This window comes from Psammomys obesus, unplaced genomic scaffold (genome assembly GCF_907164565.1).
Source record: "Psammomys obesus unplaced genomic scaffold, mPsaObe1.curated_primary_1811, whole genome shotgun sequence".
Lineage (NCBI taxonomy): Eukaryota > Metazoa > Chordata > Mammalia > Rodentia > Muridae > Psammomys > Psammomys obesus.
The window spans coordinates 21,489,182-21,515,892 of record NW_026585894.1 but is presented as its reverse complement, the minus strand read 5'-3'; the positions used below and the strand labels follow the sequence as shown (position 1 = coordinate 21,515,892).

The window sequence follows — 26,711 nt, the reverse complement described above, 5'->3', positions numbered from 1 at the left end:
TGTGTGTGTGTGTGTGTGTGTGTGTGTGTGTGTGTGTGTGTGTGTGTGTGTGTGTTGCCTGTGGCTACCAATGCAGCCATCCACCACACATGTCAACTGTCATATGTACCATACCTAGGCCTTGCTCTTACTGTTGAACATCTTAGAATTCAGTCACTATGGAATTCTTTGTAGCTAACTTGAGATTGGAAGGTTGGTGATGAGTATCTTATTTTACCAATACAATCTGCTTTTATGCTGGTAACACAAGAGTTGATTCTACACTACAAAGCTCAAGTATACAACAAGGACATTTGCTCAACCATGTTTGTAGCAGCTTTATTTGTAATAGCCAGAAGCTGAAAACAACCCGTTTTAGATTTCTTTCTTGCAGAGTATAGCTAAAGAAACTGATTAGGTTCAATTATGCTACGGTGTCCAGGGCTGCTTGCCCCTAGATGAAAGACACACAGGGTATATACTCACTCATAAGTGGATATTAGACATAACAATATAGGATAAACCTACTAAAATCTGTACACCTAAAGAAACTAATCAAGAAGGAGGACTCTTGCTAAAATGTTCAATCCCCATTCAGAAAGGCAAAGAGGATGGACAACAGAAGAAGGAGAAAACAGGGAACAGAATAGGAGCATACCACAGAGGGCTTCTGAAAAGCCCTACCCTGCAGGGTATCAAAGCAGATGCTGATGCTGAGACTTATGGCCAACCTTTGGGCAGAGTGCAGGGAATCTTATCAAAGAAGTAGGAAATAGTAAGACTTGGAGAGGACAGGAGCTACACAGGGAGAGTAACAGAATTAAAAGATCTGGGCACAGGGGTCTTTTCTGAGACTGCTACTCCAACCAAGGACTATTCATGGAGCTAACCTAGAACCCCTACACAGATGTAGCCCATGACAGTTCAGTGTCCAAGTGGGTTCCATAGTAATGGGAAGAGGGACTGTCTCTGCCATAAACTGATTGGTCTGCTCTTTGATCACCTCCACCTGAGGAGGGAACAGCCTTACCAGGCCACAGAGGAGGACAATGTAGCCAGTCCTGATGAGACCTGATATACTAGGATCAGAAGGAAGGAGAGGAAGACCTCCCCTATCAGTGGACTGGGGGAGGGGCATGCGTGGAGAAGGGTAAGGGAGGGTGGAATTGGGAAGGGAGGAGGGAGGGAGCTACAGGGGGGACACAAAGTAAATAAAGTGCTATTAATATAATTTTTAAAATGAAAAAAAAAAAAAGAAACAGATCAGAGAGGGTGCATTTTTTAAAAAGTGGCCACCAGGTGTCAGCAGAGGATGTAAAACTCTTGACAACATCTGCATTATTGGTTTTAATTCACTGACGCCATTCTCATTGGAGGTCAGCCTCAACTGGGCCCCGTTCTCTTCAAAATTAGCATCAAATGCTTCCTCCTCAAATATGTATCTTATCTTCACTCTTTTCTCATATAACATTTAATTCTGTATGCACAATGATAGTTCTACAAAGTAAGCTATTGGGGCAACACAGGCAAGTGACCTTAACAAATCTCACATGCATTTTACCAAAGTAAAAGCAAAGCCTAATTATGCAGCATATAGTGTTAAGACTACCTCATGCTTATGCCTTTTCTTCTTTCAAAAAAGTAATTTAGTGTGTGTGTGTGTGTGTGTGTGTGTGTACATATGTGTACATGCATGTGGTGCTATTTTTCTCTAGTGTCTCATCTTGCCTCTTCATTTGGGTAGACTGAGCAGAAATATGAGATCTTTACTGTGCAACATTGAGCCGTAGAGGTGGGATGAAACTGGGGGTGCCCTTAAGCCTTTGTTCCAAAAGTGGTAGTTTGAAAATGGCCACTTTTGAAAGTGTCACCAAGCTCTAAGAGAATAAGAAGATATAGTAACTGTGGGATGGTGGGGACACAAAGCAAGCCATGGCTTCACCAATCACAATTTCTGAGGCGTGAGACCTTCATGGAATGGAACGTAAGGCTTAACACAAAGCCTACTCCCTTAAGTAAGGGGTTAATAAATGCACAGGGCTAGACTTTAGACATGTTATAAAGATTTCAATTGGAATGGTTGATGATATTTGACAAACAGCATTATCAACAATACCAAGAGATATTCAGACTCTTCTATTGCTTAATAATGAAGAAATTATTGTAAAACAACATACCAGTGGGGATTAAAAACTGTCTGGAATATTCTCTTTATAGAGATTTTGATGATAATCACAAGAATAATATCCTTGTTCTTAAAATGTTGTATAGGATAGCTATAAAACCCACTCTACCCTCACATTCCTTTGAAGAAAGGAGCTAACATTCTTTCAGGGGTCAGTGTCAGAAAGACACACACTCTCAGAAGTGTTTTATGGTGTTCTTTAAGCAGCTTTTAAAAATGTCCTTTACTGACTTGATTTCTAACTAATACAAAAACTATATATAGGATATAAGGAGCAGATCTAATTGCATACCTTCAAAGCGCCTTTACTCTAACAGTTTTTGCTTATGGTCTCTGACATTTCTTGCTAATCAGGAAATACTTCAGGAAGAACACCTTGCTGGTGGAAGCTTGATTCTTGAAGTATGGCCACATTGTTCTATGCCTATGGTGGTTTGAATGAGAATGTCCCCCCAACAGGCTCATGTATTTGAATGCTATATCTGTACTCCCTCTGTTGGTGAAACTGTTTGGGAAGAGTTAGGAGGTGTAACCTTATTAGAGGAAGTGTGTCATTGGGGGCAGGGTTTGAGGTTTCAAAATCCCATGCCATTCCCAGTTAATTCTCCCTCTTTGCCTGTACTTGTGGATAAGGATGTAAGCTCTCAGCTACTGCTACAGCATCACGCCTCCCTGCCTACTTCCATGCTTCCTGCCATGATGGTTATGTACTCTTTGGAACTATAAGACCCTAATAAACTCTTTCTTCTATAAGTTGCCTTGGTCATGATCTCTCTTCACAGCAATAGAGGAGTAATCAAGACGATGTCCATTCTCACGTCCTTCAGCAATAGTTTTATGCTCTCCTCTCTCCCTTTTGCAGATCACTGGGGTGATCCTGCTGGCTGTTGGAGTCTGGGGAAAGCTTACTTTGGGCACCTATATCTCCCTTATTGCTGAGAACTCCACAAATGCTCCCTATGTGCTCATTGGAACTGGTACCACTATCGTTGTTTTTGGCCTCTTCGGATGCTTTGCTACATGCCGTGGTAGTCCATGGATGCTGAAACTGGTAAGTATATGTCAGCATAATGTGCTTTTGCAAATTATTTTTGTAAAACAATAAATTCATGTGATGGTTAAGTAGCCCTTCTTGAAGCCACAAAAGGGACTTTAATATTCATTGATTTTAATTTTACACGAGACTCTTAACTAATCCATCCTTCAATTCTCCCAGTGGGAAAAATCACCCCAGACACAGCCTGCACAGTAAACACAGTCCCAGCTTCCAGAGGTAGATTGGCAAAGCATTGGCCATTGATTCCAATGAACGATTAATGTCTTCTTGGCAAGATGCCCTGTGCCAGGCTTAAACTGGCTTAGAAATCCCTGTGTGGTGTGATATGCAGCTTTGGTGAGCAATGGATCATCCTGAACATGAGCAGCCTTCCATGTCCAGGATCCCTATGGAGCAGTCCTTGAGCCTTGCCACTTGCCATGCAAGGATGTGTGCACATTCTTTGCTTTCCACTCGTACTCTCTGGCCTTGTGTTGTGGGACTTGAACTAAGCCAGATCCTCTCGCTCACAGGGCTCATGTAATGGGTTTTCAGGATGACTACAGAGGCGTGTACTCTAGTAGTGTAGACTAGACAGAGCAATGATGCCTCCCTAAAGGTTGCAGGCTGCCAAAAGGCTCTTAATGTGGTTTTAACCATCATTAGACTCTTATGTTCCTCCTTTAGCTTTAGCCTTAATAACTGAAAAACCATTGCCAGTAACAATTTATCCTATATGGAGGCCCAAAGAGGATGTCTGACCACAGAAATATAAATGTCATTTTCCTCACTTGCCTTCTGATGGTTATCTTCCCACAGAACTTTCTGGTGGATTGAAGGCTTGGTATGAGACTCTCCACAGAGTAGTGCATGCTTCTGATCATATTTTCCATGAAGTATAGAGAGAAATTATGTACATTGAGTATCATAACTTCATGCTTAATATTTTAGTGGTTGTGCATGTGTACAGAATTTCATTAATGTTTAGAAAAATGGTTATTTTAGCCCAGTGCTTCCTTATGATAGGAAGCTAAGAGGAGTTAGTATGTCACTAAGAGGAGTTATTTATGATTCTATGCAAATGTATATACTTATGTCATATGTACACATTATAGGTCAGTTATGTGGCATTATATACTTCATCCATATCATCATTTAGGGTCATTGCAAACATTTATAACTGCTGTATTTCATTTTGCGATGAAAAGAAGCAGGTTATAAGATACTTGACTTGTTGGTAAGGAATTAAGTCATCTTTCCTTTTATCAAAGCCAGAAAAATGGCAAAAACCTTCATAAGTGCTATGTAACACCCTTGAATTCCGATATTTGCACATATGCATACAGAGTAAGACAGAGATGCAGAGAGAGATAGAGAGAAAGATTGAGATTCAAATTGAGAAGCGCAGGTAGAATCAAATGAAAAACACTTGGGTTTATTGTTGGCAGTATCATGTACTTGCTTTTTTAGACGTTATAAATTCTACTCAGTGCCCAGCCCAGAGGCAAACATCCCCATAGGAACCTACTGAAAGGTACCATGTTCAGAGATAACCAGCATAGTGAAGAGGCATATCCCGCTATACACATTCTGGCCTTTGACAACATTTGAGAGGGTGCACTTCCAAATAAGTGGTTTGTAGTCATTTACTGTGAGATGTGGCTAAGAAAATGGAGAATGCCCAAATGCAAAGCAGCAGCCCAGCTCTGCATCCTGATCATGCTCATACAAAGGGCTAATGTATATAAAAATGTGGTTGGACTCTTATACTTTCTGAAAGCGGAACCTATCCTGGCAAGTAGAAATTGGAAATAGGTGGGCCTGTGGCGATTGGCAAAGAAGGCTTTTGAATAATTGGAACAGTTACAAAATAGAAAAGGCAGGGCAGGTGCCAGCTTAGTGGTATAGCACTAAAGGCATTAGGTTCCATGCCCAGCACTGAAAAAAGGGTGAAAAAGAAAGGAAACTAATCTGCATAGATTGAGATTGCAGGAGCTAGCTTACTATTAAGAAGTTGATTGAAACGCCTCCCAGACCCAGGGTAGAACCATGGCCTGTGAGACCTCTTGAGCAGATTAAAAAAAAAAAGTGTGTTATACAATATTTTTCCTTTTTTCTTTCTTTCTTTCTTTTTTTTTTACAATTTATTCATTATATGTACCAATTGAAGCCCCTTCCCTCAACTCCTCCCAGTCCCAGCCTTCTTCCCTCTTTCCCCCATCACTTTCCCCTAGTCCACTGAAAGGGGGCGTTCTCCTCTCCCATATGCCCATAGCTTATCAAGACTCATCAGAACTGCCTGAATCTTCTTCCTCTGTGGCCTGGCAAGGCTACATCACCAGGGGCAAGTGGTCAAAGAGCAGGCAATCAAGTTCATGACAGAGGCAGCCCCTGCTCCCCTCACTCAGAGATCCACATGGAGACTGAGCTGCATCAGCTACATCAGAGCAGGGGGTTTAGGTCCTCTTCATGCATGGTTGGTATATCAGTCCCTTCAGCACCCCTACCCCGCCTGGGTCCAGATTTATTGGCTCTGTTGTCCTTGTGGAGCTCCTGTTCCCTCTGGGGCCTTCTATTCTCCCTCCCCTCTTTTTTCATAAGACTACCTGCACTCTGCCCAAAGTTTGGCAGCATGTGTTTCAATCCCCTATTGGATGGAGCCTTTCAGAGGACCCTCTGTAGTAGGCTACTGTCCTGTTCCCTCTCTTCTACCACTTCTAGTATCTATCCTGTTTGCCATTCTGAATGAGATTTAAGCATCCTCCCTAGGGATCTCCTTGTAGTTTAGCTTCTTTGGATCTGTAGATTTTATTATGTTTATAGAGCTAATATCCACTTATAAGTGAGTGTATACATGTCTGTCTTTCTGCTTCTGTGTTACCTCACTCAAGATGATCTTTTCTAGTTCCATCCATTTGCCTGCAAATTTCATGATTTCCTTGTTTTTAATAACTGAGTAGTATTTCATTGTGTAAATGTACCATGATTTCTGTATTCATTCCTCCGTTGAGGGACATCTAGGTTGTTTCCAGATTCTCACTATTACAGATAAAGCTGTTATAAACATAGTTGAGCAAATATCCTTTTTGAATGGTGGGGCATCTTTTGGGTATATGCCCAGGAGTGGTATACCGCTGCATCTTGAGGTACTGCTATTCTTAGAAATCACCACATTGATTTCCAAAGTAGTTATATAAGTTTGCACTCCAACCAGCAATGGAGGAGGGTTTCCCTTTCTCCACATCCTCTCCAGCATGTGTTGTCACTTGATATTTTGATCTTATCCATTCTGATCAGTGTAAGATGGAATCTCAGTGTCGTTTTCATTTGCATTTCCCTGATGACTAAGGATGTTGAACATTTTGACAAAGAAGCCAAAACCATACAATTGAAAAAATAAAAGATAGCATCAACAATTGGTGCTGGTGTAACTGGATGTCCACCTGTAGAAAAATGCATATAGACCAATATGTATCAACCTGTACAAAATTAAACTCCATGTGGGTCAAAAACCTCAACATAAAACCAGACACACTAAATCGGTTAGAAGAAAAAGTGGGGAAGAGCCTCGAACTCATTGGCACAGGAGACAACTTCCTGACCAGAACACCAACAGCTCAGGCTCTAACATCAACAATCAGTAAATGGGACCTGATGAAACTAAGAACCTTTTGTAAAACAAAGGACACTGTCAACAGACCTAAACAGCAGACTACAGACTGAGTAAAGATCTTCACCAGCAAACCAAGTAACCCAATTTAAAAATAGGGTACAGAGCTAAACAGAATTCTCAACAGTCTAATATAGAATGTCAGAGAAACACTTAAAAAATGTTCAGCATCCTTAGTCATCAGAGAAATGCAAATCAAAAAGACCCTGAGATTCCACATCACAAGCATCAGAATGGCTAAGATCAAAAACTCAAGGGATGGCACATGCTGGAAAGATTATGGAGAAAGGAGAACCCTCCTCCATTGTTGGTGGGAATGTAAACTTGTACAACCACTTTGGAAATCAATCTGGCACTTTCTCAGAAACTTACGAATAGTGCTACCTCAAGATCCAGCTATACCACTCCTGAACATATATCGGAAAGACACTCAACCATACAAGGACATTTGCTCAGCTATGTTTTAGCAGCATTATTCAAAATAGCCAGAATCTAGAAACAACCGAGAGGACCCTCAACTAAAGAATGGATACAGAAATTGTGGTACATTTACACAATAGAATACTACTAAACAATTAAAAACAAGGAAATCATGAAATTTGCAGGCAAATGGTGGGAACTAGAGAAGATCATCCTGAGTAAGGTAACCCAGAAGCAGAAAGACACACATGGTATATACTAACTTATAAGTCGATATTAGACATATAATAAAGGATACACCTACTAAAATCTTTATTCCTAAAGAAGCTAATCAACAAGGAAGACCCTAGGGAAGAGGCTGAAACCTCATTCAGAAGGACAAACAGGATAGACATGAGAAGTAGGAGAAGACAGGAAACAGGACAGGAGCCTACCACAGGGAGCCTCTGAAAGACTCCACCCATCAGGGTATTGAAGGGGATACTGAGACTCATAGCCAAACTTTGGATAGAGTGCCAGGAATCTTATGGAAGAAGAGGGAGATAGAAAAACCTGGAGGGGATAGGAACTCCACAAGGAGACCAACAAAGCTAAAAATCCTGAGCCCAGGGGCATCCTATAGAGACTGATATTCCTACCAAGGACCATGCATGGAGAGGACCTAGAACGCATGTTCAAAGGAATCCCGTAGGCTGTTAAGTTTCCAAGTGGGTTCTCTAGTAATGGGAACAGGGGCTGTCTCTGACATGAATCAGTGGCTGGCTCTTTGATCACCTCCCCCTGGGGGTTGCAGCCTTACCAGGCCACAGAGCATGATGATACAGCCAGGCCTGATGTAACCTGATAGGCTAGGGCCAGATAGAAGGGATGGAGAACCTCTACTATCAAGGAACTAGGGAAAGGGCATAGGGGGAGAAAAGGGAGGGTGGGTAGGACTGGAAGGAGATGAGGTAGGGGGCTACAGCCAGGATACAAAGTAACAAAATTGAGATAGATAGATAGATAGATAGATAGATAGATAGATAGATAGATAGATAAGTTTGAAGATTTTTAAAAATTAAAGAAATGAAGCATTGTTTTTCTAGCTTAAATCTTTTCATATTGAAAAGAGACAATCCTTTGAAGTAGGTGACCTTTCATGTTTTTCCTGATTGGCCTGAGCTGATGGGCACAGTGTCAGTTGCAGTTTCCTCAACATCCATAGCCCAAATAATTTGTGCATATTAAGATGGCTGTTTTCTATTTTGATACTCATGTGTGAAATTTTCACAAGGGTATTTACATTTCTGAACTTTCTCTAGTGGTAACAAGGACTAGTCAAATTACCTGTAGTGGAAATATGCTCACTCTTAAAAAAGGGGGGGGGGGCTCTTCTTTAAAAATAATATTTCAACTGTGTATCTGTATAGCTGTCTGTCTGTCTGTTTGTCTTCCCCCATTCTCTCCCCTTTCTATGTCTGTGTGTGAATACATATGCATGAGTGCAGGTGCCCATAGAGGCAGGAGGCACTCGATGCCCTTGGAGCGGGCATTTGTGGGTTGCCTGACATTGGTGCTCTGAACTGACCGTGGGTCCTCTATAAGAGCAGGACGTGCGTGCTCTTAACTGCAGAGCCATCATTCCAGCCCTGCAAATCCCTCTTCTTATTCTTGCCTTGTGACTTTGTCCTTGTTCATTTCCTATTTAGTATGCCATGTTCCTGTCCCTGGTGTTCCTGGCTGAGCTTGTTGCTGGCATTTCTGGATTTGTCTTTCGTCATGAGGTGAGTATATTCAGGGTGGTGAATTTAGTTAAAGAATCTTTGTGAAGAGGATTTTGAAAATGAAAAGAATGTGTAAAGGGTGTATACAGGCTATCCAGGAATTTCTACCAAACTTTTACACCCCTCCATATTGATCCTCACTTGAGTTTTCTCTGTAGTTCTTTCATAAAATGATTTTCCTCTCTTTTTTAAAGCACTGACTTTCAATGTGGATTAAATAGTCCTTTGAAACTAGCTATTTCTACAAAGCACATGCATATCTTCATAAGATTTCTGACACTAGAGACAAGCTGAGCTAATTGTCTTGCCTTGTAAATCCACTATTATACCATGTACAGAGCAGGAAAGCCCTAATAGATAGGTGTGTGGTAGTGGAAAACATAGCACCCTATATATTGAATGCACTGAAAAGTAGTATGGCTGAGGCTCCTGAATGTCTGGCAGCATGTCTTCCTAGGCTCTACTTTCGCACTGCTGAGCTATAGTCCATGGGAGCTTGCCATGCCTATGTTCTGTTTCTTTCCCTATTGCCCTGATTTTGCCCTTGACTGTAGGTAGCATCCCAAATGCCAAACCTAAATTCTGGAACCTGTTTCCCATGGATGCTGCATCTAGTAAGACTGCCCATTCTCACTATTAGCTGAAGAGAAATGGGAGGAAGTTGTGGCCTCCACAGCCCTGACAAATGGCTTGAGTGCATGTGTAAAAACCAGAAGTCCTCTTCTCCTTTTCATCATAGTCCTTAGGGATTGCAGTCCTGCTCTAACTGCAAATAAAGGTTGGCTTTGGTTAAGTGGTGAAACTCACAGGGTAACTGTACGTTAAATTGATACCATTTACTTAGACTGACATTGCAAAAAAGCCCGGATTGCCTATAGGGTAGCACAGTCTTGTTTGTTGAGCATATGTCCTCAGGTGACACAAGACCTATTCTTGTATAACTCCCCACCCTGATAGACAACTCAAGAGTGAAATGAGGTGACAGAATTGGGTATGGTAGCCACTTTGGCTTGTAGATAAATGTCTCACAGCTTACGTCTCTTTATCTTTTACAACTATCCCATGAACATTGCTTCCAGAATTTAGTAAGGAACATGCCTAGTTGGGAGAGTTACCATATTTAGCTTTGAGCTTGCCACCCAATAAATATTGCCACTCACTACTCTCCTAATTCAGAGGTATTGCAGCAGTCAGGGGTTAGTGGCACCATAAGCCACATGGCCTAGTAGTATACCTAATACCTTGCTTTCCTCAGATTTTCAAATGGACAGAACTTAAAAATGATCCCAAGGGTAAGTGTGTTCAGTGACAAGGAGAAAGGTTTTCATTAATTTACTAACAAGAAAAACTCTTGTCCTTTAGCCTCTTTTATTTTGGCCTCAGCAATTAGAGTACAGTGAAAGATGGGGTTTCCCACTTCTGTGTGATAGACTAGAGCCCAGATTGGGGCCAAAACCTTAATCTTGCCATCCCGCTGGTAGCTAGGCTGTTACCATTCTGTCTGCATAAAGTCGAAGAAGGTTATAGGAAGGAAGTTTGGCATGAATCAATTCAAAGAAAGATAACTACAAAATTCACACCTGAGGTTTGGCCCCAGTCACATTTACAGCCCTTTCAGAAGCTACCTAGCCACTTCAGTGAGCCATCTCACAGCCGGGTGCTCTCAGAATTGCTGGTTGAGACCAACTCTTTCTTTAAATTCCTCAGCTAGCTAAACCTTTAGAGAATATTCTGAGCTCTGTTGTCTCTGAAAACAGGGCTTAACCTCCCTAGGCCCCATGTAGTGAGAAAATTTCAGAAGAGATGGTGCTGGGGAAGAAACTGGTAGGAGACAGTTTAGGCTACAGTGGACTGAAAATGCATTCTCCTTCATCCTCCGTAGATCAAGGACACCTTCCTGAGGACGTACACAGATGCCATGCAGAACTACAACGGCAATGATGAGAGGAGCCGGGCAGTGGACCATGTGCAGCGCAGCGTAAGTTTCAGGGAAAGAGATGAGAATGGAGCCTGCATACACAGTTCTGGGTTTAGCCCTCTAGGCATGGTAGGTTGGTGGGTTAGACCAGTTGCATATATTGTTGATTCTCATTCTCAAACTCTTGGTCCAGTTCTGTTTTCAAAGTTTGGTTCCAAGCATTTGTCCAGGCTTTGGTTTTCTAGGAAGTTAGCATCAAGAAGATACATTCTCCCCAATGTGTCTTGGATTATTGAGAGTGCTGAACATGTTAAAGACACCCCATTTGTTACTAAAAGGAGAACCATTGGAAAAGAGCTAGGTGGTGGGTGGGGGTCAATCTAGCCTCCAGCTGATTCCTGAAGGCTGACTCTCTGGAATTGGTGTCCCCAGGCTAGACAGAGAAGTCAGGCAAGCAGTATCTACCTGGGGCAGGGTAGTAAGTATAGAGAATGAACCAAAAGGAAACTGAGGACCTGTCAGGTATGGCATGCAAAGATGATGAGATTATATTTAAACGTCGAAAAATTAAAACAGTAAAATTTTCAATTTTATTTTGATGATATTTCAGCCTTTTAGAAAGTTAAAACTATAAGGAACTATATACTCAGGTTTACCATTAGTAACATTTTTGTGTCATTTGCTTTCATATTCTCTACATGAGATATCAGAAAACCTTTTATAAATGGGAAAAAATATTTTAGGCCATGGGAAAGGCCTTATACTCTGTGTTACAACCATCTGTACCACCATAGCACAAAAGGAGCTATGGGCAATGGGCAATACATAAGCAAATGACATGAGCAGTTCTTAAAACACCTTTAAAAAAACAGGCAGGTAGTAGGCTACCAACACCAGCTTTCTATCCCATATACAGAAAACATTTCCTCTAAGCAATTTATCCACTTATTATTGTAGATGCCGTGAAGACCTTTTAGAAACCATCACTTGCCTATCAGTACTCTGGGTGTAATTAATGTATGCATCTGCATGTTTGATAGCCCTCTTATATGATTCTGATGTTTAGCAAGGTCAGAGACACACTACTCCACTTGTGGAGTTAGTAAGAAAGACAGCATGATGTGGACTCAACTTCTTTCTCTGAGTTCAAATGGGCACCAAGGATGATTGACCTTGAGATCATTTTTCCACACTAAAGAATACTATATTGAGAGCCTGGCTGATGTTTTGCTCTTTTTTTGTTTGTTTGTTTGGTTGGTTGGTTTGGTTTGTTTTTTCTTTTTCAGAGGACAAGGTTTCTCTCTGTAGTTCTGCCTGTCCTGAAAATAGCTCTGTAGACCAGGCTGTCCTTGAATTCACAGAGATCCTCCTGCCTATGCCTTTTGAGTGCTGGGATTACAGGCATGCGCCACCACGGTGCTGCTTGATGTTTTTCTTAGGGAAGTTTCAGGGCTGGGGTGAGAAAGCCACTGCATTTGTTCAACCTCTCTTGAATTTGTTTTTCTTGTTAACAGCTGAGTTGCTGCGGTGTGCAGAACTACACCAACTGGAGCAGCAGCCCCTACTTCGTGGAACACGGCATCCCCCCCAGTTGCTGTATGAATGAAACTGATTGTAACCCCCTGGATCTGCACAATCTGACTGTGGCCGCCACCAAAGTTAACCAAAAGGTACTGCTTCCTCCCAGCCCTAATGGAACAGACAGGTGGTACTAGTTCAGGAGGGCTTTATTACTTTTGTGGAATTAAGAAAAATAGGCTAGAAAGGGTAGTTTCGGAGGGAGTTGAGCTTCTTCCTTTGTGGTGATTGCTCACCTAGGAGAAGGGCTTGAGGCTGCTCACTTCTCAAAGAGGAAACTGTGCCTCCAATTGGTCTCATATGGCTTTCCCACAGCAAGCCTCCAACAGGCACAGCTATGTAGGATTAGCAAATGGTTCCTGTTAACCTCGATGCCTGTGTCAGACAGGGAGTGTTTTCTTTTTTCTTTCTTGGCGCCTTTCTTCTACTTAATATACTATCAAAACATGAAATTATTCACAGCTGGATGCCAGTCTTTGGCAGGAAGAAGCGAGTAGAGTTGACAGACAGCATCTGCTTCTGCTAAGAGGGCGGCCTTAATTTAGGGAGTTCACTGTTGTAGGAAAAGAAATGAACAACTCCTATTCAACTGACTGTCAACATCCTGATTCTCAAAGAAGCTGAGAAAAAAAAAAGGATGGTGGAAAGAGATATAGACATCCATTCATAGTGCAAGAAGGAGAATGAACTTCTGGTAGTCAGAGAGAAGGGAGGTCAGTCCTGTATTATACTTCGCAGAGAATACAATGAAGACAAGTTATAGCTGTGTGTGGATACTATCAACATTCTTAAACTTTTAAAGACATACCCTATGTAAACTATGATTTGAGAAACAAAGAAGCAGAATTACTATTGAGTTTGTCCATAATTCTTCAGCCATGGGACAGATTTTCTTCTCTTACCAAGACAACATTGTATTCTTCTAATATCTTCACAGTTCTGTTTTCTGGGCCACCTACTGAATAATTCATAGAGAGATGATAGCCATTCTCTCAAGATTGGAATATTATGAGGTCATTTCTGTATTTTACCCACTTTATATTGGGATCTATAACAGGAATGCTGCAAGGCATTGTTGCTGTCCTGGAAGCTCATTTTGTCATTCTGAAATTTTTACTTTGCTGTTAGTAGGATTAGGGAAGACTAAGTACTATCTCAGGTTCAAGAACATTGATTCCTATTGGAATTTTCTTATGAACTCAAACTCTAAGGCTTCCTTTGCCTCTCATAAGACTACACCTGGCATTTGTATGGGTAATCTCCACTAAGTATCCAGCCACTTGTATCATTTTGCTGTAATTTTATAAAATGTGTGTGTATACCCAGCACATGAGAGACTCTGATTTATAGATAACAGGAAGTGATCTATGGGAGTGAGTGTTTTGGTTCATGTGACTTTTAAAAGCAACACCCATCAAATTCTGATAACTTCTTTTTTTACGTAAACCTTCTCTTTTGTGAAAATTAAGGACCCAGAATTCAAAGGCCAGAGTCATTTAAATTCTGAATCAAGCACTTCCTGATTGTGGGATCGTGGTAAAGGTTGTAGGACTATTCTTGGGTTTGTTTTTCCCATCTGTAAAATGTAGATAATAGTTCTTGTTCTTTAGAGTTACTATGAAGAATGAATGAAACAAATAGTCTAAAGCATAGTGTTGGGCACAGACTGCGGACACTGTATGTATTAACTGTGATAAAGACATGACCTCAGCAATGTTGAAATTATTTTTACTTTATCACAGTTTTCCTAGCAATGATGCAGCAGATCCTTATAGATGCTTCTGTTAGCATCTAAAGAAAGTTTGGGGCCACAGAGAGTGCTCAGAGGTTAAGAGAGCTTGTTGCTTTGGCACGGGGCAGGAATTCAGTTCCAGTACTGAGGTGGGCTGGTTCATAACTGCCTATAATTTCAGTTCCAGGTAATATGACATTCTTTTCTGGATTCCACAGGCATTCGCACATACGAATACTCACATGCAGGCACACACCTAAACATTATTTTGGTCATTTGGTGTTTTGAATCCTACCCTCTGAAAATACAGAGGGATGAAGTTTCACTTTTATTTGGTAACTTGGGGAACCTAAATTATACAGATTCTGAGTGGAAATCAGGTAGGAGGAGGTGAGAATTGGGTCTCTAGATTTATCTCATGCTCTACAACAGGTTGTCATATTAGGCAATTGAGAAAGATAGTTTTGAGTAGACAAGATTGTGTTTTAGTGCAGAACTTAAAAGTAAATGCAAACATGACCCATAGTTGTAGTATCAAAGCAATTCTTATATCTGCAGGGCTGTGCTGAAATTTGGAAAGTAGGCTTTAGGGCAGAAAATAGAGAAAATAAATTCAGGGAAGGCGGATACTTGATTTTTGACCAAAAAAAAAAAAAAAAAAAAAAAAAAAAAAAAAAAAAAAAAAAAAAAAAAAAAAAAAAAGCCAAAACCATACAATGGAAAAAGACAGCATCTTCAACAAATGGTGCTGGTCTATTATATCTACATGTAGAAGATGCAAATAGACCCATAGTTATCACCCTGCACAGAACTAAAATCCAAGTGGATCAAAGACCTCAACATAAAACCAGATACACGAAACCTGTTAGACGAAAAAGTGGGGAAGAGCCTAGAACTCATTGGCACAAGAGACAACTTCCTGAACAGAATACCAACAACACAGGCTCTAAGATCAACCAAGTTGGTATCAAACTCACCAAAATCCACCAGCCTCTGCCTCCCAAACGCTGGGATTAATTAATAGGCATGTACCACAATGACTAGCCTAATGGCTATGTCCATGAAATGTTCAGTTCAGAGTTTTGGAATATCTTTTGATCATTGCATGTGTCCTTTTATAGGATTTATTTCATAGAACTTTTAAATTTATTTGGTGAATTTAATCCTACTAATGGCATGTTTGTAGGTGAATCTATATCTTGAGTTTGCCAGGGAATATGTGTTGGAGAGGTGTCAGTGAAACAAGATTAAACACATACACACACATACACACACAATAGTATTAGAGGAAATGTACTATGTGGATTCATTGTACTATTTTCTATACCTGTGTATGTTTGAATTCTTTGGATGGATGGTTGGTTGGTTGGTTGGTGGATTTGACTACTATATTCTCTTTTTAGGGCTGTTACGATCTGGTGACCAGTTTCATGGAGACTAACATGGGGATCATCGCTGGAGTGGCATTTGGAATCGCATTCTCCCAGGTACTCAAATAATTATGCCTAGTCTAGCTTTTCTCAGCCTCCTACTCTGGTTTACCATTCTGTCCTCTAGATTCTCAGACTGTTTCTGGAGAGGGCTGCTAGTTGGGGTCAGAGATCCTTGCATGTTAGGGCTTAGGTCATCTGTTTATTGATTTTTCTTTTTCAACTTAAATGAAGTTTTGCTGTCAAGGGAATATCGGTTACAGTTCAAATAATGATTACCTCCAGTAAAACAACTTGCTTCTTCATAGGTCAAATGGAGGGTAACAGAACAAGGTGTTGGCTTTATTGGAACTTAAACAACTCCAAACATCAACTTGGTTGGTCTAGATTAGAGGAAAGCTCTTTTCCTTGCTGACCTGTCCTTTTTGTTCTTTCTTAGTTCCTTTGGATTATGCATGACATTAGCAGTCTTCATCTTGTGAAGATTATTTAGTTCTTTGGATTTGACTATTCTTTTAATGAAGTGGATACTTAAGTCTTTGTATATTAAACTATCTATCTCCATTTTTTTACAAAGCATTGGAAGATATAATTATGCCAATTAAGTGCCAATTCAGTAAGCTAAACATACTGAAGGATAGAACACATTTAAGTTATATCTCAAATTGAGCCCTTCTCTAGCTAGTAAGGTCCTGTTTCGCACTTCTGATCTTTGGAGCAAATGGTATATCCTTGGTATAATATTCTATGGGTACAAGGACTGACATATATACTTAGCAGTTTAATAAAATTTTATGTTTAACTCAGTTTTTTTTTTTTCAGGCTAATAGATCATTTTTCATAGAAAGCTCAGTTGATATCTCAGTAATGGCTCCATAGTTCATTTTCTATAGAAGCTATTGCAATGTCTAACTTTCCCTCCATAGCTCTTGTTCTGCTCAGCATTGCAAATGCAGTTTTTCTTTGTTCCAACTTGTTCCTGAGATATTTTTTATTGAAATACGAATTTCAAAGAAAAGTACCTAAATTATAACTTTATAGTTTAATAAGTTATCACTTGCATGGCCCTTGCTTATATCAGGGAATAGATTCTTATCTTGATATATGTCTCTGCTGAGCAGGTCTTAGTGTTAGAGAAGGTGAAATGCCTTTCTTCCTGAGTAGTTGTCAAAACCTGTGTGACATGTCATCTCCCAAGAACATGTGAAGTCAGTCGCTGTATATGTAATTTGTGTTGCAATTTCAAAATCCTCCTTAAACATGCTTCATTGTTTTAACCCTCATAGAGTGAATTAGACCCCCAACATGCCAACAGAGACAAGCTAGAGTGGGCTTACAAACAGCACAATTAACTCAGTCTCCGGAGACATTTTAAAGGCAGTTACGGCCCTGAACTTTCTCCCAATTGCTGTAACATTTCAGTAATAACCCTTAGTAACATCTCTGTAATGGCCTAGGGATGATTTCAAGGATCCCAAACCTTGTGACTCATGAAAATGTACATTTGACTGCTTTGAGCATATATTTTCCTCAACACAGGTTATGGAAAACAGAAATCTAGAAGTATGGTTAGCACTTGAGCACACACACACACACACACGCACACACACAGGCATACATGCATGCATGCACGTACGCACACATGCATGTGCACACGCACACACTCACATCTCTAAAGTCTTCCTTCATGGCTTCCCTAAGAAATAAAGTGGCTTAGTGCCCATGCAGTACATGAGGAGAAGAATGCCTCAGTGAGCTTGAGATATTATAGAGGAAGCTTATCTAAGAATATAGCTATGTAATCATGGGTATGTATGCGAAAGGGTAGGAAGATCTTGTTTTCATCAGTGAGATGTATCAAGTGTTGTCTGTACCTCTCTTAACCATCCCTGTAAAGCAATTTATGCTTAGACAAATAGCTAACCTGCCTGGTGATCATTGTTCTGCCTGCACTGTCTTAAAGAAATCTGTGGCTTAGGAATGGTTGAAAATTCTTTGTGGCTCACAAGAACAATGAAAGAGAAGCTTTGACTCAGAGGAACAGGAAAACAGAAACACTATGACAAGTTTAGGTCTTGCAAGAAAGCCACATAGATGGTGGGATAAAAAGATAAACTACAAAGCCAGCTACCATTGTGCATGCCCTACTGTTGTTATAATGAGTGAAAATCCCTACCATTTCATTTTATCAATAAAGATTTGGGAGCTATATTCCAGGGTGAACACTTGCTAGCTCCAAGACGAAGAGAAAGCACCCAGTTGACCTTCCTACTCAGCTCATGTCCCAGAAGGAAAAAGCCAAAAGTTCAAAGCCAAAACCCAGAAAGCCCAAGGCCAAAAGCTTGCTTGCTCAGCTTGCAGCCCAGGAGGAAAAGGCTTGCTAGCTCACCTGAAAGCCCAGAATGAAAAACCCAAAAGCCACAGAGCTAAAGAGCTCTTACTCCTTCTCCACACTGTCTTAAATACCCTTCAACTCAACGCCCCTCCTTTCTACTTAATCCCTGCCATCTGGTTACTTGCTCTGCCTCTTGACCTAGGGTTAGCTTTATTAAATCCTGTGTACAGAAAGCTCTTGGATTAAAGGTCTGTGTTAGGCCTGAACCAAAGCAAACAATAAACAGGGTTTTACAGTTCACAATGGGGTTCACAATGGGATCAAATATTCTGCATCACCCTACCATTCACTCACATGGCAAAACAGAACAAAGACTTGACACATGCAGTACTCAGCTTTTGGCTGGGAGAAGGAATGATCATGGCTGGCTCTTTCCAGGTGGCAGGAAGGTGAGTGAGTGAGTGGTCATTACTGGTCTTCCTGGCTAGAGGTACTAGGAACTGTAGTTATTTATGTATGTCTTCTCTGTCAACCTCCAAATTCCAGAAAGATGAGGGGTGCATTCCAGATACCAGTAGTTCCAGAGCCTTCCTGGGGCAAAAGTAGCTAACCACTTACAAGATGCCTCTCAATAAGAGTCACCCCAATGGAGCCTAGTCAATATCCCAGAGGCCAAGCTTTACAAAATTCATTCAGATATTGTAGAGGCAAACCTCATGAATGCTGGTTGATATGAATATAATTGTTATGTCTTGGCTCTCCTATGTAGCAGGTTGTATTGACTAGAGGCCAATATATATGGGAAAGATCCGTACTTACTCCCTGCTTTTCTCTCTTCTTTTCCTCTCTCTTGGTGTTCCTTTCTTTTTTTTACTTTTCTTAATTTACTCAATATCTTTTTACCTTTTCCCCACATGCTATTGTGAGAAACTGGCATAATGCACACCTATTATGTCAGATTGTAAAGGTGGTATAAGGGTACAAGAAAAACTATATTAAGTCCATTTTTTAATTGACTTTTAAGCACCATGTCCCTTGTTAGTCAACTTGGCTTAGAGCTCTTGTTTGGATGGCATAGTTTGATCTGGCACTGCCCAGAGGTCCTCTTGACTTTGTCCTCTCAAGGAAAAGCACATTTGGCTGAGCTTGATGAGCACATCTGGCCTACCCTATGAATTTACAGGTAGGAAGTTGAGTGTGATTGGATGGCATGTTTCTTTTCTTTTTGATGGGAAAAGAGTCTCATTGTTTATCCCAGACTCTCCTGGAACTCACTATATAACCCAGGTTAAACTCAATCCAAGTCATCCCCCCTACCAGGGCCAGGTCTTTGTAATGCTGAGGTTATATGTATGAGCCACTATACCTGTCTTTCCCTATGATTTTGATAGTTACCATCTTCAAGAAGGGAGCTTGGGCCAGAAGAGAAGAGGAAACAAGGTGGGGGAATAGGTGGAAAAGAGCAAGGGAAATGAGCTATATGTGAATTCTTCTCTCTCTTTCCATCTCTCCTCCCTCTCTCCCTATCCCTCTTTCTCTTTTTTATTAGGAAAGAGATTAAGTCTCTTAATTCAAAGGCAAAAGATATTTACCAAAAAATACTGAACCCATTCCTACCATTTTCACTCCTGACCTCTCACATTTTTCCTTAGGGCCCATAATCTGATGGGATAATTTATTCTGTGCCAGTAATTTTTTAGTAGAGTCTTAAAGGGGCCTGTTTCTCTTTTCTGTATATGGGGCAGAAAAAGTTTGGGCTGTAATCAGATCTGAAGTTGGGTGCAACACAAATCTTTGTGAAGATTACCTGTATAGTTTGGGGAAGACAGCTGAACCTTTCAAACCCATTTTCTCATCTGGAAAGTTGAAATTAAAATATTACAAAGAGTTTTAGTAAAAAAAAAAAATCAATATTTTAGTATGTCCAAATTTGTTTTTTACATTTGTTACTTATTTATTTTTTTGACTGGAATATAATTTTTTACAGTGTGAAATATATTCTAAGATTTGCTGATCTTGAAAAATATCAGTCTTTTAGAAAGGGACATACTGTAAGTTTCCAAGTTCTTGCAGTTCTGGAGGAATTTAGGTTCTAATTTGGCAACATAATCTGAAAGTTACAGCCATGATACCTTTGGACACTCCACAGTAAGTGCATGATACTATGTATTTGGTGGCATGGGATGGTGTAGGCCACAACTTTAATGGGTTCTGAGGCGGTAACGAGTACCTGACAGGGGTTATTATTTACGTATTTCATGGGATAGTTTACATTTCTAAAAAGATAAGAACGGGGAACTGGTACCTGCAAGGTGTGTTAAGAGCCAGGTGAATAAAGCTCATGAGTTACTGAGCAACAGAGCACACAGGAATGGCCACAAGTATTTCATCTGTCACATAAGGTGGATGAAATGGACTGGAAAGGTCATTCTTCCCTCTGGGTGGCTTATGGAAATACCACTTGCTGAATTGTTCCTCAGTGTATCTGGCTCACAGATGGGTGGTAGGACCTGAAACCATGCATTTCTGATATTTTTATGTCACAGGTGATGCTGGTACTGTTGTCCTGCACCAGACTATCTTTAGAGGTCCATGTTACCTATGAAATGACAAAACATAGCCAGTTTCTTAAAGTGAAGGCATTATTAGCCAAAGGAATATGGCCTCTGGGCTCAAGTTTACCATTGAGCACTTCTCCAAAGAATGCTGATCCTCTAGTTACTAGTGAACAAAGAAAAGCGTGACTAAGGGTGTCTTGTACCGCCAGAATCATTTCTTGTCAGATTCACCTGTGCCATAGGCTAATCCAAGGCACAAAGAAAAGTATTAACCACAATGCTCTCTGGAAGAGATGAGGCCTCTGTGAATGGTTTTTGTGTGGCTCCTAAAAGGCTAGGAAGTGGATCGTGAATGTATGTGGGCCTGTTTAGGCCACTAGCAATGGACACAGTCAAGAATGATATCTCTATTCTTGATTCAAGGAAAGAACCACTATTCTGTCAGCCAGGTATAACCAGAGTATCATACTGTGTTGAGAAGTCTGCCAAATATATTTAGCCTTCCAAATAATTCAAGGATTATGGCTTTAAATTAAAAATATATCCTTTCAGTTAACACCAATCCCCTGTCATTTAATTGTTTTTTTGCATTAGTCTCATAACACAATCCTATTTTCCTATGAGTTGGTATCCAGAGTTGTTCCGAAGTGGCCAGAGTGAGCTACTTCTGGATGCTATGGCCAGTTTCAGAACTTCCCACTGGTCCCACACCAGTACTTAGACTACCTCAAGCTTTGATCCTATAATTCAAATCTGATTTGTTCTTTGCTCCTGACCTGTGCCCTTTCCACTTAAATAAACCTCTGCTTACTGAAAGTCATTATGTAGGTATATACGTGTATCATGACAACTCTTTGTATTGATAGACAGACAGATAGATAGGTGCAATTATTATGTATTAAAACTTAATTTAAAATACATCTAGAGTCGAAAGAAGAGTATAGCTTTGTGACACGAGATTCTCCCTTTTCACTTATTCTCCTTGAACAGTTGATTGGCATGCTGCTGGCTTGCTGTCTGTCCCGGTTCATCACTGCCAATCAGTATGAGATGGTGTAAAGAGAAGGTAAGTGGCAGTGGGTAGTATTGGGTCTAGGGATTTTTCCCTTTGGTGCGCATATAACCCTTGGAGTGGGCAGGAAGAGTGCCCAGCCACTAAACTACGTGGTGCTTTCTATGTGTAGAAACCTCATATCCATTTGCTGGGGAGTAGGTAGAGTGGATGCCACTGTGAAAACATGATAACACTTGCTCTTTACCTTGCACCTTTTATGCAGGCTGTTAGCAATGGCAAATCACTCACATGTTTTCTCTTTCTTTCTCTCTCAGTCTTTCAAGGACTATGGAATAAAAGGCCTGTTTTTTAAAAGGAACCGCCGCAATCTCTGAAAGACTTCCAAAGAATGTTAGAGCACAGTACATAATCTCCCTGCCCTGCTCCCACCACCCACTCCCCACAACCCCACCCCCTGTGTGCAACTGACACTCCTACCCAGTCTATGCTCTACCTTTCAGCCCATGTCATGTGTAGTGTCCATCTTGTGAACCCCTGTTGTGCCACACAGTATAGTCAGGCCCCCTGCAGCTAGTCATAGTGAACCCCATCCTAAGTGTGAGTGCCAGCTCTCTCACATGTACTTGGTCCAACTGTAGGTGACTGGTTATCACATCATCACTGGCCGCTTGTGGCCCTGCATGTAGTAGGGGAGGCTTCAATCAGCCCCTCACTGTGGTCCATGATTGCCACACACCTTTCCGTAGATAAGCAGATGGTAGTTATCTTTTATTTTGGCTTAATCTGATTTGGTTTGGTTTCCCCTTTACTGGGATTGTTTCCTACCTTCTTTAGGCATGTGAAGAGACACAGAGGGAGTCATTCATGAGGAGGAAACAGCATGTGGCATGCATGGTGGAAAGTGTTATTAGCATTAGCTGGCCTCCTTGCTCATTTTTCTATACATGGGTGTGGAAAGACAGCTTGGTGTAGGATTTCTTCTCAGATGAAACCTGCATAATCCTGTTATAAGGCTGCGTTGTTACTCCCCTTGAAGGCAAAGATACTCCTTTTGATTTGCTCCAACTAATTACTTTTATTTTACTTTTTATTTCTATATTTTTTCTTTGCATTGACATTATAGACTTTGAGGACCTCATCAGATAAATTTGAAAGTGAGTGTGGGAAGGGAAATAAAAGTCAAAATATTTTTAAAAGATATTAAAAATAATGCCTCTGTCTAGCATGCCAACAAGAATGCATTGATATTGTGATCATTTGTGATATATGTATTAATAAATAGAGCAATTACAAATGGCTGTGCTGTGGTTCCCTTCTTTGATTGTGATGACAATCTTTGAACACATGTATTGAAAAGTCCCACCCTGTACAGTACAGCTGTCTACATTATTCCCACATGACCAAAATGTTAGACTATTGGGTTTTTATAAGAAATATTTCCGAAACTTGAATAGCTCATCATAAACAAGATAGACTGTTGGCTTCAGAGTTGGAGTCTTCATAGTACTTCATGCCTCTGAAATCCATGTTAACCAAGTAGTTTTCCAAAGTAAGGGGAACACGGACTATTTCTAACAGGATCTCAAGGGCAGGCTGTTTGACACCCCCCCCCCCGGGGAGGAGCAGTCTGTTAGGCCACAGAGGAAGACTTTGCAGCCAGCCCTGAAGATACCTGATAAAACAGGGTCAAATGAAAGGGGAGGAGGTCCTCCCCTATCAGTGGACTTGGAAAGGGGCAGGGAGGAGACCAGGGAGGGAGTGCGGGGTTGGGGAGGGAATGAGGGAGCGGGATACAGCTGGGACACAGAGTTAACAAAATGTAACTAAAAAGAAAAATAAAATTAAAAAAAAAGAAATCCATGTTAAAGAAATACAAAGACTTACACAGTTTTTAACTCTTGATTTCATCTTAAAACGAAGTGGAGTGTCTGTTATATCTTTTGTTATTTCTAGGAACACATACTCTTCCCTCTTTCCTTTTTTGTCTGCATTAGATTGAGCATACACAGTCTAAAGAACAATTCAATGTCCCAGTGTCATAGTCTGTATTACAGTATGAGTTGCTAACGTCTGTTTTAAATGACTTTTTAACCGTAGGTACAATATGATACATTATCTGTAATCATTGCTTTTTTTAGAAATTTCTACTGGCATGTGCCTCCACTACTATTGCCAATCATTGTTTGACACCAAGACTATGGAGGGTTTTGATTCCAAACACCTGTCACAGACATGGTTTGTTGCCTGACATCTTATTTCTACAATCGCCCAAATTTAATCCTATCAATGGCTTTATAGTTTCATTTTTCCTAAATGAGCATCAATCTCTTCTTCCTTATTGCTTCTTGTGTGTCAGTTCTTTGGAGCTCAGGTGTGTGTGTGTGTGTGTGTGTGTGTGTGTGTGTGTGTGTGTGTGTAATAAATTACTTTAAGAGTGTGTGGTACTCCTGCAGAGGACTGGAGTTGGTTCCCAGCACCCAAGTCAGGCAGCTAACAAACAACTTTAGTTCCTGTTCCAGGGGATCCAGTGCCATTTCCAGGCCTCTGCAGGCACTGTAGACACACTAAATAAAAAACAAAATAATTAAACAAATAAGTAAAAATTTTAAATGAAGGGCTGAAGCATTGTCTTAGTGGTTAAGTGCACATACTGCTCTTAAAGAGGACCAGAGTTTGATTACTAGGACCCTCGTCAATCAGCTTACAACCACCAATAACTCCAGCTCTGGGAGATTTAGAGCTCTCTATTTTTCTCTATAAGTACACACACACACACGCACACACACATACACACACACACACACACATACACACACTACTCACATAATTCTAATTGTCCATATTTGAAATTATACTTTAATATGAGTGACTCCATTCTGTTTTGGTTTCACCTTTTGATACCTAGAACAAAGAAGGGCTGAGTCCAAAACAGTGGCCTGCTTTAGGTTTCATTTATCAGTGCAAACTGAGTAATTAAATATATTTTTAAATCCAGCTTATAAAGTTCTGCCTGTATAGGCAGTTTTATCAGTATTCACATTGTCTTGTTACCAGGACCTACTTAAATTATTTTCAATGTACCACAGTCTGCTTTCTGGTTTCTCTAATTGTTCCTCATGTAATTTTACTGACATCTTTTAATAGTGTTCTTAAGGACAAAGACAGTCCAACAGTGCCTTTATGTCCCTACATTAACACACAGAATTGAACACATTTGGGGTTTTCAGATTCCTTTATGACTAGTGAAATAATGTACTCTAAATCTTTAGCTGTGTGCCAGAAGCTTAAGTTATCTTGCGTAGATACATATTCTTTTTTTTTTTTTTTTAATTTCTTCCTTGGGTCTTATTTGTGGTTTTTACTTTGGAATTCTGAATTCTGTAGTATTCAGCTTTCTGTCATATTCTCTTTAATAGTTATTGAACCATAGTTTCAATCTCATGAGTATGTCATAGTTTTTCACATTGCCTTCACAATAAAGAGGTACATGTCTTGAGAATAATGGTATGATCTAATCTGGACTGCTATGCAGATTTAAAGTACACCCCTAGGTTTTGCTTTTTACATTTTGTTTTTTGAGTGGAGAAATATGGTAGGTTTTGCCCTCTAACAGAACTTGATGTGTGTAAAATCAGCTAATGGACAGAAAGAAGTGGATAAAAGAATTGACAAATGAACTCCTAGTGCTTTTGGCTTTCTGCAGAGAACTAGTACTAGATAACATGTACAGAAATTTTAGTCTATAAAGTTTCCAAGGAGTCATACCAATCCGATTTAAAAATGATTGTTTGAAAGCATCCTGAATTTAGACTGTAAGACATGTAAAAAAAAATAATAATAATGCATGCACCTTCAAGCAATGTTAATTGCTGTATTTATATAGTGTAGCTTATGAAAGCTAGTAGGCTTTCTGGTAGAATAATTCAGAACTGTACAGTTGACTTGAAATCTAATACAATATCATGTATGAGTAAAACTGTATTATCTATGACTTTATAACAGAACATCCCAGTACCTATCAGTTTAAAATAGCAAGTACTTATTATTATAGGTTTCGGGGAGTCACCATCTCAGTAGAGCTTAGCTAGAGTTCTTTGATAAGGTAATAGTGAAGCTAACCTACTGGGAAAGCTCAATTTGAGATGGGCACTTCAGATTCTAAGTTCAGTCACTTGTTGACAGACCCTGGTCCCTTGCCATGTGTGAATTCTGCACAGGGTGACCTTTTGACTAAACACTTAACTTTGCCCCAGGATGAACAATAAAATCAAGAATACTGGAGACAGAAGCCACAATTTTCTATCCTAGCATCACTTCTGTAATACCCATTTGTTAGAAGTCTTTGAATAAATGTAACATGTAGACCTAATAGACTAGGGTCAGATGGAAGGGGAGGAGGACCTGCCCTATCACTGGACTCGGGGAGGGGCAGAGGAGAAGAAGAAGGAGGGAAAGTGGGATTGGGAAGGGGTGGGGGAGGGGCCTACAGCTGGGTACAAAGTGAATTAATAATAATAATAATAATAATAATAATAATAATAAAAGAAATAAAGGCATTAAATCAGTTAAAAAAAGGAAGAGGTTGATTCACAGCTGTAATTATTAGGAGGTCACTGGGCCACATCCTGAGAGCCAACTTACTACAATTGTACTTGGTTTTGCTTCCCTTTGGGACCTGCTAGAAACTCACATACCTTCTAGGTAAGGGCAGCTAAACTAAGCAAGAAGCATGTTTTGCATTAACTTTATAATCCATTTCATGAATCTTAGTGTTTTCTATTTCTTTATAATAAGTCAATGCTTTTTTAAAACTTTTTTAAAATTTATTTTTTATATTACAGTTTATTCACTTTGTATCCAGCTGTAGCCCCCTCCCTCACCCCCACCCAATCCCACCCTCCCTCTCTCTCCTCCACCTATGCCCCTCACCCAGTTAACTGATAGGTGAGGTACTCCTCCCCTTTCATCTGACCCTAGCCTATCAGGTCTCATCAGGACTAGCTGCATTGTCCTCCTCTGTGGCCTGGTAAGGCTGCTCCCCCATTTGGTGGAGGGGTGATCAAAGAGCCAGCCACTGAGTTTATGTCAGAGA

At 40.4% G+C, this 26,711-nt stretch overlaps 1 protein-coding gene across 1 annotated transcript in view; it reads left to right on the top strand.

Moving 5' to 3' along the window:
- The window catches only part of Tspan7 (tetraspanin 7), a 126,042-nt gene extending 103,125 nt beyond the window's left edge, over positions 1-22,917 (top strand). Inside the window, exons 2-8 of the mRNA XM_055599623.1 lie at positions 3,027-3,215; positions 8,979-9,053; positions 10,936-11,031; positions 12,486-12,641; positions 15,685-15,768; positions 21,595-21,670; positions 21,934-22,917. Of these exons, the coding sequence (XP_055455598.1) occupies positions 3,027-3,215; positions 8,979-9,053; positions 10,936-11,031; positions 12,486-12,641; positions 15,685-15,768; positions 21,595-21,663 (669 nt within the window). The 3' untranslated portion in view covers positions 21,664-21,670; positions 21,934-22,917. The remainder of the gene's footprint in view (positions 1-3,026; positions 3,216-8,978; positions 9,054-10,935; positions 11,032-12,485; positions 12,642-15,684; positions 15,769-21,594; positions 21,671-21,933) is intronic.
- The last annotated feature ends 3,794 nt before the right edge of the window (positions 22,918-26,711 follow it).